A 16,039-nucleotide genomic window follows, 5' to 3' on the forward strand; every position below is an offset into this window, starting at 1 on the left:
ATAGTGGTTGCTGTGATTGTTCATTCCAGGGAAATCTGCCTGTGCTTTTATTGTGATGTTGTTCCTGTCATAGTTTTACACAACACATCATAAATAAGGTTAAGATAACATAACTTTTTCACAGTCACAACAAACGTCGACACTGACAGCATCACAGTCAGCCAAGGAGAATGCAAACGGATGTGAGTATTCATAGTAAACAGCCATGTACAAAAAATAGAATATAGTGTAAAAGTCATCACACTGTTTTTGTGAAGCGGTTCACCGCCAGAAGTGTTAGTTTACAAAAATACAAACAGGACCGTTGAGTTGTAAATAAATGCAAGGAGGAGAAACAAACATTTCAAGAGTTCCTTTTAATTCATTGAAGCCATGGCATGACAACACCACTATTGGAAGTTTCAGCAGTTTCATTGTGGTCATTAAAGGGGGCCTGACGTGATTCATCAACTTGGCTTGAATATATAAATGATATATTGTTTGTAATTATGTCCTACATTGTCCATTGACAATGTACGTTTGCTTTCTTTTCGAGTCTGAAGCAAGTCAAATAAAACGATGTACAATTGGGCAATTTTGCGGGGGCAAAAACCATGAAAAGTCTTTGTGGAGGAGTGATTTTGCTAATGGAAAGAAAAAAGACTGGAAGAAGGCCAGGTTGCTAATGTCCACTTAGGACCTCAAGGCACCAGAACCACTCTCATGGTGTTGGTGTACCCAGTACCTGGGCGCCAACCGGTTACAACGATGGCGACATCACCGGTCTTGAAGAAGTTCTGGTGTTTACCTGCAGGGGAACATGCAGACCCTGTGACTAACTTCCACGTGAACCCTTTGTAGGACATTTCGTGAAATACTTGGACAAATATAACTTTTTATATTTTCCAGAATCTGCACCTATTCCATCTGTATTTCCTTGGATTTGTGCTTCCGGCCAAATCGGTCTGTTTTAATTGCTTTCGGGCATGCCCACTCCGCTGTGATTGGTCAGACACCCAAACTGCTTCCTAACTATGAACCATATCAGGAAGTCCCCCCTCTGTGATGTCACAAAGGAACGGTTTTACCACACCTAGTCCAAACCGAGCGTTTTGAGCCATCCCAAACATCTTTCAGGGCTCACTTCCAAATGTGTAAACCTCATTATCTGAAACTTTGGCATCGTTTAACGCGAAAATACAACGTTCTAGCTACATTTATAGGCCAGAAAAGTGGAAAAAAACATGAAAGATCTAAGATTTAAGGTTTACCATGTGCAAGAGTAGTGGTGTGTAGTCAGGGCCATCAAAGCCTTCTCTGCTGGCCTAAACACTATCAGTCTGTACTCTGGTCTGTGTTCCATGAAATTGTATGAATTTATTCCAGTGGTATTCTTGGCTGTATTCAGTGTGTGTGCAGCATGTTGGACTTTTTTTTTGTCCAATTCGAGTTTAGCTTACACAATGAAAATTGTTGCTAAACGGGGAAGGACCTCTGTAAAATATCTATAATGTAGAACGGTATAATAGAATATATGTATAATATAGAACGGTTTGGTTTCAATATACAGGCCTAGAAAAAATATATTTAAATTATATATTATATTATACATATTTAGAAAGGTTTACTTTAATTTGGAGACGGTAAAGTAACCCTGAGTTTCCCTACACACCACATTATTTCATCATATGTATTTTTGCATATTTGTCATCACTGATCACATGAGAGAAGTTCTAAAGATCTTCTACTCACCAACGTCCAAGGCAAAGTTGACACGCAGGTCCACATCCTCAGCCCAGACATCATTAGCAGGCTTGGTGTAGAGCACGGGGTAGATACCACGGTAGAGGTGAGCCTGGCGGGCTGTCTGACCACAGCGGGTGACGGCAAGGATGGGGGCACGGGGCCTGTACCTCGACAGCATGTGAGCAGACCTGCAAGTGCACGTAGAAACGTAGTTTGTCGAGAACTTTCTAGCAACATATACAAATGCTGATGTTCCGTTACAAAAGTTAGCCAGGCTGCATCCGTTTATCAAATACTGGCCAAAATTGGCCTATGATATATTGGATCAATACATGTAACACATTTTGGATTTAAATTATTTCATTAATTTCATTAATTTTTCACATCATTTTGAATCTAATTTATGATAATAGATGTCCTTGAAATGATAATAGATTGTCCTTGATGATAATGGATTGTCCTTGAACCTAAGTAAAACTAAAATCATGCTGTTTGCTAACAGCAGAGAGGACACGCACCAGCAAATACAAATAGACGGTGTAGGCATTGAAAGAGTGAACAAAAATACATTTCTGGGGATCACAATAGATGAAAATATGAGCTGGAAACCTCATATTACAAATATACAACATAAGGTGGCCAGAAATATTTCAGTATTGAACAAAGCTAAATTTGTTCTTTATTGCTCTCTGGTTCTACCATATCTTACTTATTGTGTGGAAATATGGGCTAATAACTATAAAAGCAATCTTCACTCACTAAATGTACTGCAAAAAAGGTCAGTTAATTAGGATAATTCATAATGCCGCCTACAGAGAACATACTAACTCCTTATTTCTAAAGTCACAAATACTTCAACTTGCTGATATAGTTCATCTTCAAACAGCTAAAATAATGCATAATGCTAAAAATAAGCATTTAGCTAAAAATGTCATCCAATACTTCTCTACAAGAGAGGAGAAATATGATCTCAGGGAAGAAGTACATTTGAAACACTTCTATGCTAGGACTACATTAGCGTTAGCATAGCATTTCAGTATGTGGAATCAAACTATGGAATGGATTGAGTAAGGAAATCAAACAATGCACAACGATGAGCCAATTCAAGAAACAATACAAGCAGTTGATGTTTGCTAAATACAAGGATGAAGAGTCTTGAACCAGTCATGATGTGCTATATATATCACTATATTGACACTTACTATGGTACCCATTATGGCATTGGATGCTCATATCACCCAGTACTTCGGTATGAGGTACATTATTAAAAAAAACAAAAAAAACCTTAAACTGTATTATGGAAAGCAGGAAGTGGACAAATGTAACAGTTAGTGATTGTAAAAGTACCAGATGGAGGGGTAGGATTTAATAAGCTTTGCTTCTTCCTACTCCTTTTGGACATGTGGAACTGGGAAGTGATTATGGGATGCACTCAATTGGAATCTGATGCATGTTCAAATGAAATAAAACCATTACCATTAATTCATGGCTAACACTTTATAATAAGTTACACAAAATGACAGGACCGAACCTACCTAACTTAACCTGCTGTACGTCCTTCCATCTCCGTCTCTCTGCCTTACCAACCTGTAGAGATCCATCTCTCCATCCTTACTGTTCAACCTAGCGTACAAGTCATCATAGACCTCTTGTTTGGTCTTTGCCACCTCTACTTTCACCTTAGCATTCATCTCTCTGTACTCCTGTCTACTCTCTTCAGTCCTCTCCATGTCCCACTTCTTCTTAGCTAACCTTTTTTGCTGTATACACTCCTGCACCTCCTCATTCCACCATCAAGTCTTAGTCTGCTTTCTTTCCAGATGACGCACCAAGTACTCTCCTACCTGATCCCTGACCACATTTGCTGTAGTTGTCCATTCATCTGGAAGCACCTCCTGACCATCCAGAGCCTGTCTCAACTCCTGCCTAAAAATCCTACAACACTCTTCTTGTTTCAGCTTCCACCATTTGGTCCTCTTCATCTTCCTCACCATGAGGGTCCTTCTACACCCCCCCCCCCCATCCTATGCTGTCTGGCTACACTTTCACCTAGCACTACTTTGCAGTCACTCATCTCCTTCAGATGACAGCGTCTACAGAAGATGTAGTCTACCTGTGGACTCCTACCTCCACTCTTATAGGTCACCTTATGTTCCTCTCTGTTCTGGAAGAACGTAGTCACTACAGCCACGTTATCCGCCACTGAATTTGATTATATTGTGATACATACCAAAAATGTTGTGATACATGCTAAGGTCCATTCCGCTACACTAACACTAATGGGCAGTGAATCCCTACGCATTTGACATTTACAATTGATGGAATTTGACCAAAATACTTCAAACTTTTCTGTTGACAACATCTGTCATCGCCTCCACTATGTGGTGGTCATGGATTCCCTCGTCTATCCATGAATAAAAATATAATATAGTCTCTGCCATATTTGGGGGCATGATCGCCGGCTGCCACACTGATACCAAACGGTAGACATCAGAAGGCATATGTCCCAACTAAGGTGACGAATGTGGCGAGCTCTTTCCTGCCCTGGTGCAAAGGTACATATCACCATCACTAAAGGGGTGCCGCAAGGCTCCATTTTAGGCCCAACGCTGTTTTCCATCTACAAAAATGATGTAGCCTTATCTGCTGGTAATTCTAAGATCCATCTATATGCTGATGACACCATCTTATATGCAGAGGGGCCTTCATTACACTCTGCAACATCCTCACTTCAGTTCAATCTCACCTCAGTAGAGCAGCACTTCCACAGCCTTCACCTTCTCCTCAACACTAAGAAAACCAAATGCATCATCTTTGACCGGAAACCTGTTCTCACCTCACTCCCCAAATTTTCTGTGTCAGCGGGTCTGAACTGGAGTTTGTACCTGTTACAAATATCTTGGCCTCTGGTTGGACACGTCCCTTTCCTTCACCACCCATATCAAGCACCTACAGTCAAAAGTCAAAGCTTGCTTGAGCTCTATTCCTCTATTGCAATAAGTCCGCTTTCACCCGTTCAGCAAAACATACACTTGTCAAAATGTCCATCTTGCCCATTTTTGATTATGGTGACACCATCTATAGGATGGCATCTCAGTCCACTCTGAAGAAGCTGGATATTCTTCACCACTCCGCCATCCGTTTTGCTACTAGCGCCCCTTTCACCACTCAGCACTGTGAATGATAGAAGTTGGTAGACTGGACATCACTCCATACCAGACGGCCCCGTCACTGGCTCCAGCTCATCGACAAAACCATACTTGGCATCACACCCTTCTATCTCTCTTCCCTCTTCCATCTTTCTCACTCTGCTTACAATCTAAGGTCCAGTAATCACATCAAACTCTCCATCCCCAAAGTTCGTATCATCTTTGGACGCAGCGCTTTCCGGTTTGCTGCAGCTAATGACTGGCACACCCTAAAAACTCTCTAAAACTTTCAGCCTTCACATCTCTCTCTGTCTTTAAACAAAACTTGCAACTAATTCCATCTGACTCATGCACTTGCTGATTAGGCCTATTGCCATATCCCATTGTTTTAATGTTGTTTGATGCTTTTGTATTCCATATTTGTTGCTTCACAGCATAGCAGTGAACCTCCTGTCTGCTGGGTTTGAGAACCGGCACCATTGTGTTGGTTGCGTCACCTTTACATCAATGCCTTCGCTTTCCATGCGGTGGAGCAGAGGTGTCCACCTTGTTATGTTTGAACTGTTTTAGCTGGTTCCGTATCCAACTGTCCACCTGATCTGAAACCTCCACTGACCTAGTTTCATGAGGCCTTCACTGCATCATGAAGGCCTGAGTTCTTTATGATTTGATGCTTCAGCTCCCACAACACACTGCACACTCGCACCCAGAACAAATTACACACGTCTCTTAAAGTGACAACCTTCAATCCCATTGTACGCCCCCCCATCACACACAGACCGCACATAGAGGTACGATGCCTCGGTGGAAACCCTCCTGAAAACGAGGTGCTATTTGTCCGTCAGCATTTCTTGCTGGCCAGGAAGTGGACGGACGCTAGGCTTTTGGAGCTTTCCGCAGCACGCTGCATCTGGAAACAACTTGCTGACAGCAGTGAGACTGAATCAAAACCCAAAAGTTGCAAGCCAAAAAACAACAACAAAAGAAGGACAATGAACTAAAATATCCAATAAAGCTGCAGGGATCACATCATGACCGCTGGAATATGCACCCAATGCAATACGAGTTTTTTTACACCTACTTGGAAAGCCATCATGAGTTTCTGAGATTTTTGGCCAAATAGTAGTTAGAGAGCACTTTAAAATGACATATTAAAAAATGGCAACATTTTGTTTGCTGTGATTTTAGGCTGTATTGCTGCAACACTATGCATTAGTGCAGGAGGACAATTACTGACAATCCTTCCATTTTCATCAGGAAACCAACGTATTTTGCTCTTTCCCCGCGTCCTCCTGTTTTAATACTTTCACTTATTGTAGCTTTTATGAACTGAATTTTCTGTCCAGTTCTGGCATGATGCATCAAAATGAAAGTAAGCCAGTAAAATAACATTTGGCAGTGCGACCTTTAGACGGTACCAGATCTAGATCTGTTCTCCGGGTGTAGTGGTATTGACGTACCAGGAGTTTCGTGGCTTTTTCAGCTTTTTTAATGGTAATACAGGTTGCTCATAAAAAGGTTAACCGAAAAGAACAAACAAAAAAACATAAGAATAATTCATTAGGGGCGGCACGGCGGTCTAGTGGTTAGCGCTAGGAGCTAGGAGACCAGGGTTCAATTCCACCCTCGGCCATCTCTGTGTGCACAGCAAATTTTGGTCTTGGAGTTTGCATGTTCTTCCTGTGCATGCGTGGGTTTTCTCCGGGTACTCCGGTTTCCTCCCACATTCCAAAAACATGCTAGGTTAATTGCCGACTCCAAATTGTCCATAGGTATGAATGTGAGTGTGAATGGTTGTTTGTCTATATGTGCCCTGTGATTGGCTGGCCACCAGCCCAGGGTGTACCCCGCCTCTCGCAGATAGCTGTGATAGGCTCCAGCATCCCCCGCGACCCTCGTGAGGAAAAGCAGTAGAAAATGAATGAATGAATGAATAATTCATTAGGTTAAAAATATATTCAAATTGGTTTCAGACCAAGATCCATTCATTCATTCATTAAAGGGGACCTATTATGCTTTTCCGACCTATAATTGTTGTTACAATGTTGTATTCTCATTGCCAAAACGATAATGTAATGAAGTTTGGGATGGCTTATATCAATATCCCCGATGCAAATGGACACAGAAAAGATACTATTGTGATTTTTTTATTTTGTCAGCATCCCCTAACTCTTCTGCCCAAAAGAATATGTTCATGATCATGACATGCAGCGGTGATTATTATACTACTTTACTTGCCTTTCTCATGAAAGCCCAGCTGGATGAATCACGTTTTTTTTTTTTTTTTTGAGGATGAACCCCATCATGCGGGCAATGAAGAGGGAGTTAAAATTATCGTGCAAAATGTCAGAGTTCACATCCCAAAAGGTCAGAAGTGGCTCACTTCACTGGAGCCAGGAGGGATTGGCCACATGGAGTACAGAAGAAGCAGAGGGATTCTAACCTGCCACTCCTGGTGAGCACAATAAGGGCGCTGGCACAGCATTTGAAGGACGCCTCCACTGCACCAATGGCGACGGACTCCGTGGGGTCACGGGTCAGATGCGAGACGCGGCGCAGCTCCTCAAACATCTGCCTGTGGAACATGGCGGCCTCGGCTTCACGGGCAATCTGAACAAAAAAAATGTTTTTAAACGTTACTCAACATTGTTGTTGAATTTCTACTTTTCAAAGGACAAAAAAAAAATTAAGAGCTAAGACATCTTCATACCTGGAAGCACCACATGAAGCTAACGATGTCCACGGGCTGTTGCTGTGCACTGCAGCTCCTCACACACATGCAAACTGAGCAACATGAACACACACAGGAAACACAATGCAACTCCATGACACGGGTTATAACACGTGTTATAACACACACACAGTTCTAAACTAGCCGTTAGTCAGGCAGCGACACTGATGGCAGTTCACGTTGAACTTAAACAGCTAACATTTCCATATTAACCCAAATATAAGACGCTATTTGTCCCCTAAAACCAGTCTGAAAAAGACAGATTGTCTTATATTCGGGGACCAGAGATGAGAAGCAGATAAAACAAAAATAGTTTCCATTGTCCACACATTTGTTCCATAAACAATCATTTTATCCGTTGTTATATTTTCATGTTAAATGATGCCAAAGTTTCAGAAAATGAGGCGAAGTGAGGCCTGAAATAAATATAGGATGGCTCAAAACGCTCAGTTTCACAAGGCGTGGTAAAACTTTCCCTTTGTGATGTCACAGAAGGTCGGACTTCCTTATATATAAACTTTTCACACTTTTCAGTTAGCTCTCCAAAGACTTTGGTCATTTATAATAACCACCACATTAGAATGTGGGGTTCGGTCTTAGTTAGGAAGCACTTTGAGAGTGTGGCCAATCACAGCAGAGTGGCCGTGCCCGGAGGCAGGCCCTGGGTGGAATAAATGAAAGCAGATCATTTCAAATCCAAGGAAATACAGCTGGAATAGGTGCAGATTCTGGAAGAACTATAAAGCTTTGTGTGCAGGTTATTGCGTGTAGCTGCTCTATAGGAGTCCACAGGTCAATACAAAGGATCATTTAATGAGCATAATAGGTCCCCTTTAAATACTCTTATGTAACTCAAATGAGTCATTTTTGGCATATTTGGCCATATTTGACATATTTCTAACCCCGATGACCATGATGAGCTTTCACACGTGGACCGAGCATGCACTCACTTGATGCTGTGTGCGCACCGCCTCCAGAGGGTAGTCACCCTTGGCCGTCTCCCCACTCAGCATGATACAGTCATTGCCGTCCAGCACGGCATTGGCGACATCACTGGCCTCTGCACGGGTAGGACGAGGCTTCTTGGTCATGCTCTCCAACATCTGAGGACAAGAAGAAGAAGAAGACAGATTCCATCATGAAGAGCTCGCACAAACAAAAGACAACGATGGCACCACTTCCCAACACACCTGTGTGGCACAGACGATAGGCTTGCCCATCCTGTTGCACCTGCCAGTCATCATCTTCTGAGCGATGAAGACCTTCTCTGTTGGGATTTCAATACCCAGATCTCCACGGGCGACCATGATGCCATCGCTAGCCTCCAGGATCTCATCAAATCTATGACAAAGAAAATCCGTAAGACATAATTTTTCATTTCTATGGTATTGTTCCTTGTAGAGGTCCCATCGTGACCAGAGACCAGCTACGTGAACCACTACAATACGCACCTGCGCACCCCCTCGTGGTTCTCCAGCTTGCTGATGATCTTGATGTCCTTGCCCTTCTCGCCCAGTGCCTTCCTGACCGCGTGAACGTCAGCAGCCTTACGGATGAAGGACGCGAACACCATGTCCACGCCCTGTTCCACGCCAAACTGCAGGTCCTGAAGGTCCTTCTCGGACAAGGCGGGCAGGTCAACGGCAGCGCCGGGCAAGTTGACGCCTTTCTTGCTGCCCAACATTCCGCCATTTTGAATCTCGCACCCCAAGAAGTCGCTACCTTTGGATCGGGCAGATTTAAGTGTTACTGACTGGTTGTAGACCAGATGCTCAAACTGGTCTTCCTTCTTACCGATTTCTTTGACCTTAAGGGAAATCAGACCATCGTCAATGTAGATGTGACTTTCTTTCTCAACCACCTTGGTGATATTTTTGTAGTCCAGCCACAGAGTCTTCTCATCGCACTTCTCCTTGTAGCTGTCATCAAGAGTCAGCTTGATGGTGTCACCTTTCTTCAGCTCCACCTCGGCGGTTCCGCTCTGCACAACAAGAACAAGAACAAGAGCGTGTGCGTGACCTTCACTCTCCTAGCTAGCCCAGCTGGCGTCATCATTGAGGCTGTTGGTGATCACATGGTAACAACTTACACCCTGGATGAGTCCGGTCCTGATTTCTGGTCCCTTGGTGTCCAAAGCGATGGCCACCGGCCGGTAGCCAACAGAGCCTGCTCCAAAGCTCTCTGCTGCTTCACGGACGTTCTTGATGGTCTCTGCGTGGTACTGGTACACAAGGTAGAACACTTGGCTTAGCCAAATACCTTTGGAAGTGAAGCACAGCCTCTAAAGTTGGACAATTTGACAATAATCAAGAATGTATGGCTTTAAAGCGGGGGCTACGGTATTCAAGGTTGGCTCAGGTTGGGCGATGTGGACCAAAACTCATATTAGATATATTTAGGCTGAATATCGATGTACGATATAAATCACAATATTTTTTCCACAAAGTCCAAAGTTTAGACAAAGTCAAAGCCATGTGTTGTTTCATTCAAATGTTAAAACTCTTAAAGCGGACCTGTTATGCTCATTTGTATTGAGTTGTGGACTCCTGTAGAGCAGCTACATGCAATAACCCGCACAGAAAACAGATATTTCCTTGGATTTGTGCTTCCTGCCTGTCTGTGTTTATTTACTCCACCCATGGCGCCGCCTCCAGGCATGCCCACTCCGTTGTGATTGGTCACCTGCCCAAAATCAACCATAAGGAAGTCCTCCCCTCTGTGACATCGTTTACAACATTTATAGTTCAGGAAAGCGGGAAAAGCACTTGAATCAATCATAGCTGCTGAAATAAAATAATCCTTTTTGAAATATAGAAATCTTGAATCTTAATCAGGCCGTCCTCTGCAGCCACGTTAGCGCCGTTACCTCTTCCATCTTGTTGGAGAAAGTTCTCATGTTCCCCACGGTTTTGATTGGCTGTCAGATGCGGAGGGAATTGGAGATATCAAAGTAGTTCAGAGGAGGAGACGCAGCCAGTGTTGATGGAGTAGTACCATATTCTTGCTAGTACGGGATCTTGACTATGATACATTTGTACATCTTGGCAGGCATATTGTACATATCTACACTAACATTGAAAGTACTCCCTGCCTCTCACGCCCCCCTTGACAGTCCACAGTGGGCCCACAGGGGGACCCGAATGTGAACTTACCTGCTATGTTTACTCTCACACCAACAAGTTCCTCTCTATATTATATAAACTATTATATAAACAGATGTGGGAAATCTGACATGGCTAATGTAGCGTACTGATTAGCATCCTGTCCACTCATTGCTTGATCAATGAAACTCATTCTGATTGGTCCTCGTCTAGAAAAGCTGAACATTTTTCAACTTTCTGGGATCCCGTTGCAAGCCAGCATGTGCATAAACTTTCACATGCACAAATTGCACGCGTCGCTTGGATGGACGGTAATTGAAAACGAATGGACTGGAGGCCATGTGGCCTTCAGTGTGTGGTGCCCATTATTATTTACATCGTTACGATGAAGAACTACTTTACTGGTGTAGTGACACCTCGCCACGACACACTCCAAAGATAACGCTACATATTGGTTGCTATGTTTTTAATTAATCTCAAATTAACTAGTTAATTATGTTTATGTTAATTAAGGGGCAGAGTGGTTAGCATGTTGGCGACACAGTCAGGAGATCGCAAAGACCTGAGTACGAATCTGTGCTTGGGCATCTCTGTGTGGAGTTTGCATGTTCTCCCCGTGCATTGCAGGTTTTCTCCGGGTACTCCGGTTTCCTCCCACATTCCAAAAACATGCTAGGTTAATTGGTGACTCCAAATTGTCCATAGGTATGAATGTGAGTGTGAATGGTTGTTTGTCTATATGTGCCCTGGGATTGGCTGCCTGAAATCAGCTGGGATAGGCTCCAGCATACAAACGCCACCCGAGTGAGGTAAAATAACAGAAAACTGAAAATGTACGTGTGCAGGAGTAGGGGGCGCTTGGCTTCAGGTCAAATGTCTGACGTTGTACAGACCTATTGAGAATCCTTGACTAGCGCTTCTAAAGAGCAGATGGTTAAACGTATTGGACGTGGCAGAGAAGAGCAGTGAATCCTAAATGACAACTGCAATGCCAATTTTAGCACATGACACAAAACAGCTGCTTGGGGTCTTATATTATAGTATTAAACTATTCTCTTCTTTATATGTTCTTCATATATTTATATGTAGTTGGTGGCTTTATTCCTGAAAGACTTGCAAGAGGAAAAAGAGCTTTTGGCTCTATTTGTAGCTGTCCTGACAAGTGGCCCCACAGCACTCAATTTCAAGACTAATCCAAGTTGTAGTAACAAGCCACATCATTAGGTACACCCGATATTATCCAATATTCCAAGTGTTGGGTCATACGTACTTGAGAGTCAAGTTTCATGGGTGTTAACCCAAAGGTTGTTAGTTCACTGATCCGTTGGAGTGACCGGAAAGCCAAATGTCATGACGTTTTTAAAAAAAGGATGACAGGTCAGCTCTGCAACTTCCTAACACGGTTCGATCACATTACAGCCGTGGGCGGGTCACATGACTATGGTGACTGGCGTCAGGGATAGACTCACTATTGCACTATTGCTGACTGACTGGTAATGACACTGCAAAGTTCATAAATAGACATACTTGAAAGTCTTACTGACCTGATTAACCAACATTGCTGAAATATGTTCTGTATTGTTTGTAGTTATGTAAATGCTGAAAGTATTAGTCTGCTAACTACTCCTCCGTTTCTGTATTGACGTCCGTAGGGGAGCCCAGACTGGGGCAACCGGTGGCCGTGAAGAAATAATGGAGGGACAGATATTCATACGTAATATCCAAGTAATCTTACAATATTTTTTTCTTTTTACCCCTCATATTTTACATGATACAATAATAATAATAATAATAATATATATATATATAATAAATAAATACATAAATATATATATATATGGAAACATATAAATATATAATATAATATGATATATAATAAAAAATTATACAATAATAATAATGTAAAATTATTATCTGAGTTATGACACATTTAATACATCCTGCAATAACGCTAATTGTCAATTGTCAAATCCCAAGGGACGATTCCAGCGACTAGTAGTAGTTTACGTAGTAGTGTACGTGTTTGGTACCCAGTAGGTATTTTATATCTCCAATAAATGTATCTTCCTTCACTCACTTCATGTGTTCCGTGTGAGAAGTTCATTCTTGCAATGTTCATCCCGGCCTTGATCATTTCTTTGGCCATGTCCACAGATCGCGAGGCAGGTCCTGCAGGAAAACATTTAGCATGAGATGCTAAGCTAAGATATTAAATTAGATGGATATATTATGGAAATATTGGACTTTTTTGTGCGCCTGACCGATAGTGCAGATGATGCCGGTGTTTCGGGACACAGCAGGTTCAGAGTCGATGTCCAGCAGGCACATGTGCTCCATGAAGGTGTCCGCCATGGCAGCGTGCAGCTGCTGGGTGTGGATGATGGAGGCATCCTTGGACTTCGACATGACTGGACAAAAGGGCCTTTGGGACGATACCTACAGGCAGGGGAACGACAAAAAGACATTGATGAGTTATTGTCAATAGTGGAGGTCAAGGTCAAACTGGACACATTTCCCACTCAGGCCTGACCCTAAGCCTTGCGGACAGCCATTGGACATAAAATTAGGTACACAGGACAAGCTGTAATAAACTGCAATGGAAAGGATGTTGTTAAGTCATGACTCTCTGGAAGTGTCAATCAAAACATTTGGTTACCATAGTAACTCGGAAGCATCCCACATTCGGGAAGGGTTATTTTATTTTTACAGTGACATGCGTGTGTTGGTTCCTGCTTGTCACTGTGTTTATGTTCCCTTATAATTTAGTTTCTCTTTGGATGCTCTTATTTTTGTATTCACTTCCTGTCTTGCCCTGCTTCCGTTTTCCTGCTTTTCGTATCCTAGCTCAGGTGTGTGCTCCTTCCTTCGTTGGTTCATAATCATTTTTTCGGTTAGGCCAGTTTCCGTGATCCTGCTGCTGCAAGGCAAAATTATTATTCAAGAAGATACTTTTTTACCTGCATTTTGGTCCTGCCTGGTGCCTGATTGCGATACTAATTACGGTCAATATGTGTTTATGTTCAACAAAAGTAGCATTTTTAACCATTTTCATGAGTAGACACACACACATACGTACATACATTTAGCTACTATTATTCTAGTTGTTAGCATGCTAATGTTTGCACGTTAGCATTGCTAGCATGGTGACAGCATACAAGCACTTTCAGCCGTTTCCTACATTTTGTGAAGCTGAGGTGGTTATTTTTTTTATAAATATGTTTTTAATGACTTAGTTATTTATGAACTTATTTATTAGCATTTTCAAAAAAATCAGCAAAGCATAACCTTGTTACCTGACCTATTTAGTCCATTCGTACTATTAGCTCAAAAGTACAACATTTGTAGTGTTGGACACAAAGCTAAATTTAAATTGATGCCTGATTTACAGTCAAACTTTTTCAAATTGTTCAATAATATCTTTTTTTTGTTCAAAATAACACAATTAAAATAATATTAATTTTCTACCGCTTATTCTTATGAGGGTTATGAGGGGTGCTGGAGCCTATCCCAGCTGTCTTGGGACGAGCAGCGGGGTACACCCTGGACTGGTGGCCAGCCAATCCCAGGGCACATATAGACAAACAACCATTCACACTCTCATTCATACCTATGGACAATTTGGAATCCCTAACTAACCTAGCATGTTTTTGGAATGTGGGAGGAAACCGGAGTACCTGGAGAAAACCCACGCATGCACGGGGAGAACATGCAAACTCCACACAGAGATGGCCAAGGGTGGAATTGAACTCTGGTGAAATGGCGCGTTGCTGTGCTTTTTGGAGTCAGAAGGCACATCATTTCCCATTCCATACAGTAATGAGGTGTCTCTTTTTATCAATTTGTTTATCTTTAGAATGGAGTAAGACGTACCATGTAAGGATTGTTCCATTTTAACAATCCTTGTTCAATTTAAGCCTGAATGTTGCGAGTAAACAGTGGCAATTGAAAAGAGAAGGGGAGGAATCTAATCTAATAATCGGAACAGCTACTTTTACTGCAAATGTTAATCCAAAAACAGAGGAGTTGATCAATATCAAGCTAGCAGGAGGATTTGTCAGGGGGAAAAGTTAGCCGCGGGTCAAAAATAGACATTTTTCTGAACATGCATATCAATGGAGAGAGTGGTGAGAGAGCAACACTTGAGAAGCTTGTATGAAAGCTGTAATGAAAGTACTCTAGATCAGAATAGAGGTCTTGGTGCCAGCTGAGCAAACAGCCGGTGCAAAAAAGCAACAAGGGCAGCATGCCAGGCTGACTGCACGCTCCGCATTCCACCGGGAGTCCATGTGGGGCTGAAGGACACGAGGAGCCGAAGCTAAAGGTGAAGCACAGACACCCGACAGTGTGGGAAAAAACAAGGAACACAAGGTTTTCCAGACTGATTTCACTCAGTGGAAAGACTCGGTGTGCCAGTACAACATTCTCGCCCTTAGCACCGACTTAAAATAACCACCTGAGAGTATTTCTGGAGAGGGGAAACATACTTCTTTTAATAGAACATTTGAAATGACATAATCCCTCACAGAAAGGTCACTGCATGTACAAAAGTCATCATGGATTCAAACGCTACAGTGATCATATATAATGATTTCCCAGTCCCTTTATACAGTATGCCATTTTAATGGTAATACATGCAGGTGAATGTAATCCACAGACCTTCCTAATACTACATGGAGAAGTTCACTATTATCCCAGAATGCATGCAATTAAGGGGAAATACGACATATACACATCTATAGCAACATGTATATAATATATACACTTTTCTATATCAAGATAGCTCATCAGAAAAAAATACCAATAAAAACATAGTGGTGCAGACACACACACACATGAATGTGCACTCACCTTTCGGTTGAACTTGGCAGGGTCCTGAATGCACCACTTCACTGCCTGCAGCGGCTCCTTTTGTGCGCTCGGTTAACCGGAACTACTTCACGACGAGAATATAGTCCGCGTTCATAGGAGCCAGTCGCTAGCTCGGGGTTGTCTCGCGATGATGACTTGCGCTGACTTGTACAAAAAGAAATACTTACAAAAAAAGCTCGTACAGGTGAGTTTTTTTCAAAAGAAAACATGCCTGACAAACTTGGAGTTGGACACGGCACCCGCTTGTGATAACCTGTGACAGCAGCGGCCTCTTGTGGCCTCCCAGGGGAAGTGAAGAGTCTCCCACCGTATAAACCATGCAAAATAATTACTGTTGGATCTAGATTACATCATTTTAGTGCAAAAAAGCCCAATAATCTTCCAGTTTCTCATTTCATTTCACTATATGTGACGTGATATGTTAATTACACAAAAAATGTTCATGGAATTAATTAAATAAATGA

The 16,039-nt window shown here is 42.3% G+C and overlaps 1 protein-coding gene across 1 annotated transcript; it reads right to left on the bottom strand.

Annotated features, from left to right (window-relative positions):
• Window positions 1–317: 317 nt before the first annotated feature.
• Window positions 318–15,669, bottom strand: pkmb (pyruvate kinase M1/2b). Its single transcript, XM_058088217.2, has 11 exons — window positions 15,555–15,669; window positions 12,968–13,142; window positions 12,784–12,875; window positions 9,695–9,826; window positions 9,400–9,586; window positions 9,057–9,327; window positions 8,796–8,946; window positions 8,556–8,708; window positions 7,318–7,484; window positions 1,732–1,913; window positions 318–787 (listed from the first exon to the last, which is right to left on the bottom strand). The coding sequence occupies exons 2-11, from the start codon at window positions 13,110–13,112 to the stop codon at window positions 681–683; spliced, it is 1,587 nt and encodes a 528-aa protein (XP_057944200.2). The 5' UTR covers window positions 13,113–13,142; window positions 15,555–15,669; the 3' UTR covers window positions 318–680.
• Window positions 15,670–16,039: the final 370 nt, after the last annotated feature.

Source organism: Doryrhamphus excisus, linkage group LG6, assembly GCF_037039965.1.
Source record: "Doryrhamphus excisus strain RoL-2023G ecotype Guam linkage group LG6, RoL_Dexc_Guam_v1.1, whole genome shotgun sequence".
Classification (NCBI taxonomy): domain Eukaryota; kingdom Metazoa; phylum Chordata; class Actinopteri; order Syngnathiformes; family Syngnathidae; genus Doryrhamphus; species Doryrhamphus excisus.

Coding starts and splice junctions, on each gene's coding strand:
- pkmb (XM_058088217.2), bottom strand. CDS start 13,112: ATGTCGAAGTCCAAGGATGCCTCCATCATCCACACCCAGCAGCTGCAC. Junction 12,876..12,967: donor CGGCATCATCTGCACTATCG/GTCAGGCGCACA, acceptor GTTTTCCTGCAG/GACCTGCCTCGCGATCTGTG. Junction 7,485..8,555: donor CGGTGCGCACACAGCATCAA/GTGAGTGCATGC, acceptor TTTTTTGTTCAG/ATTGCCCGTGAAGCCGAGGC.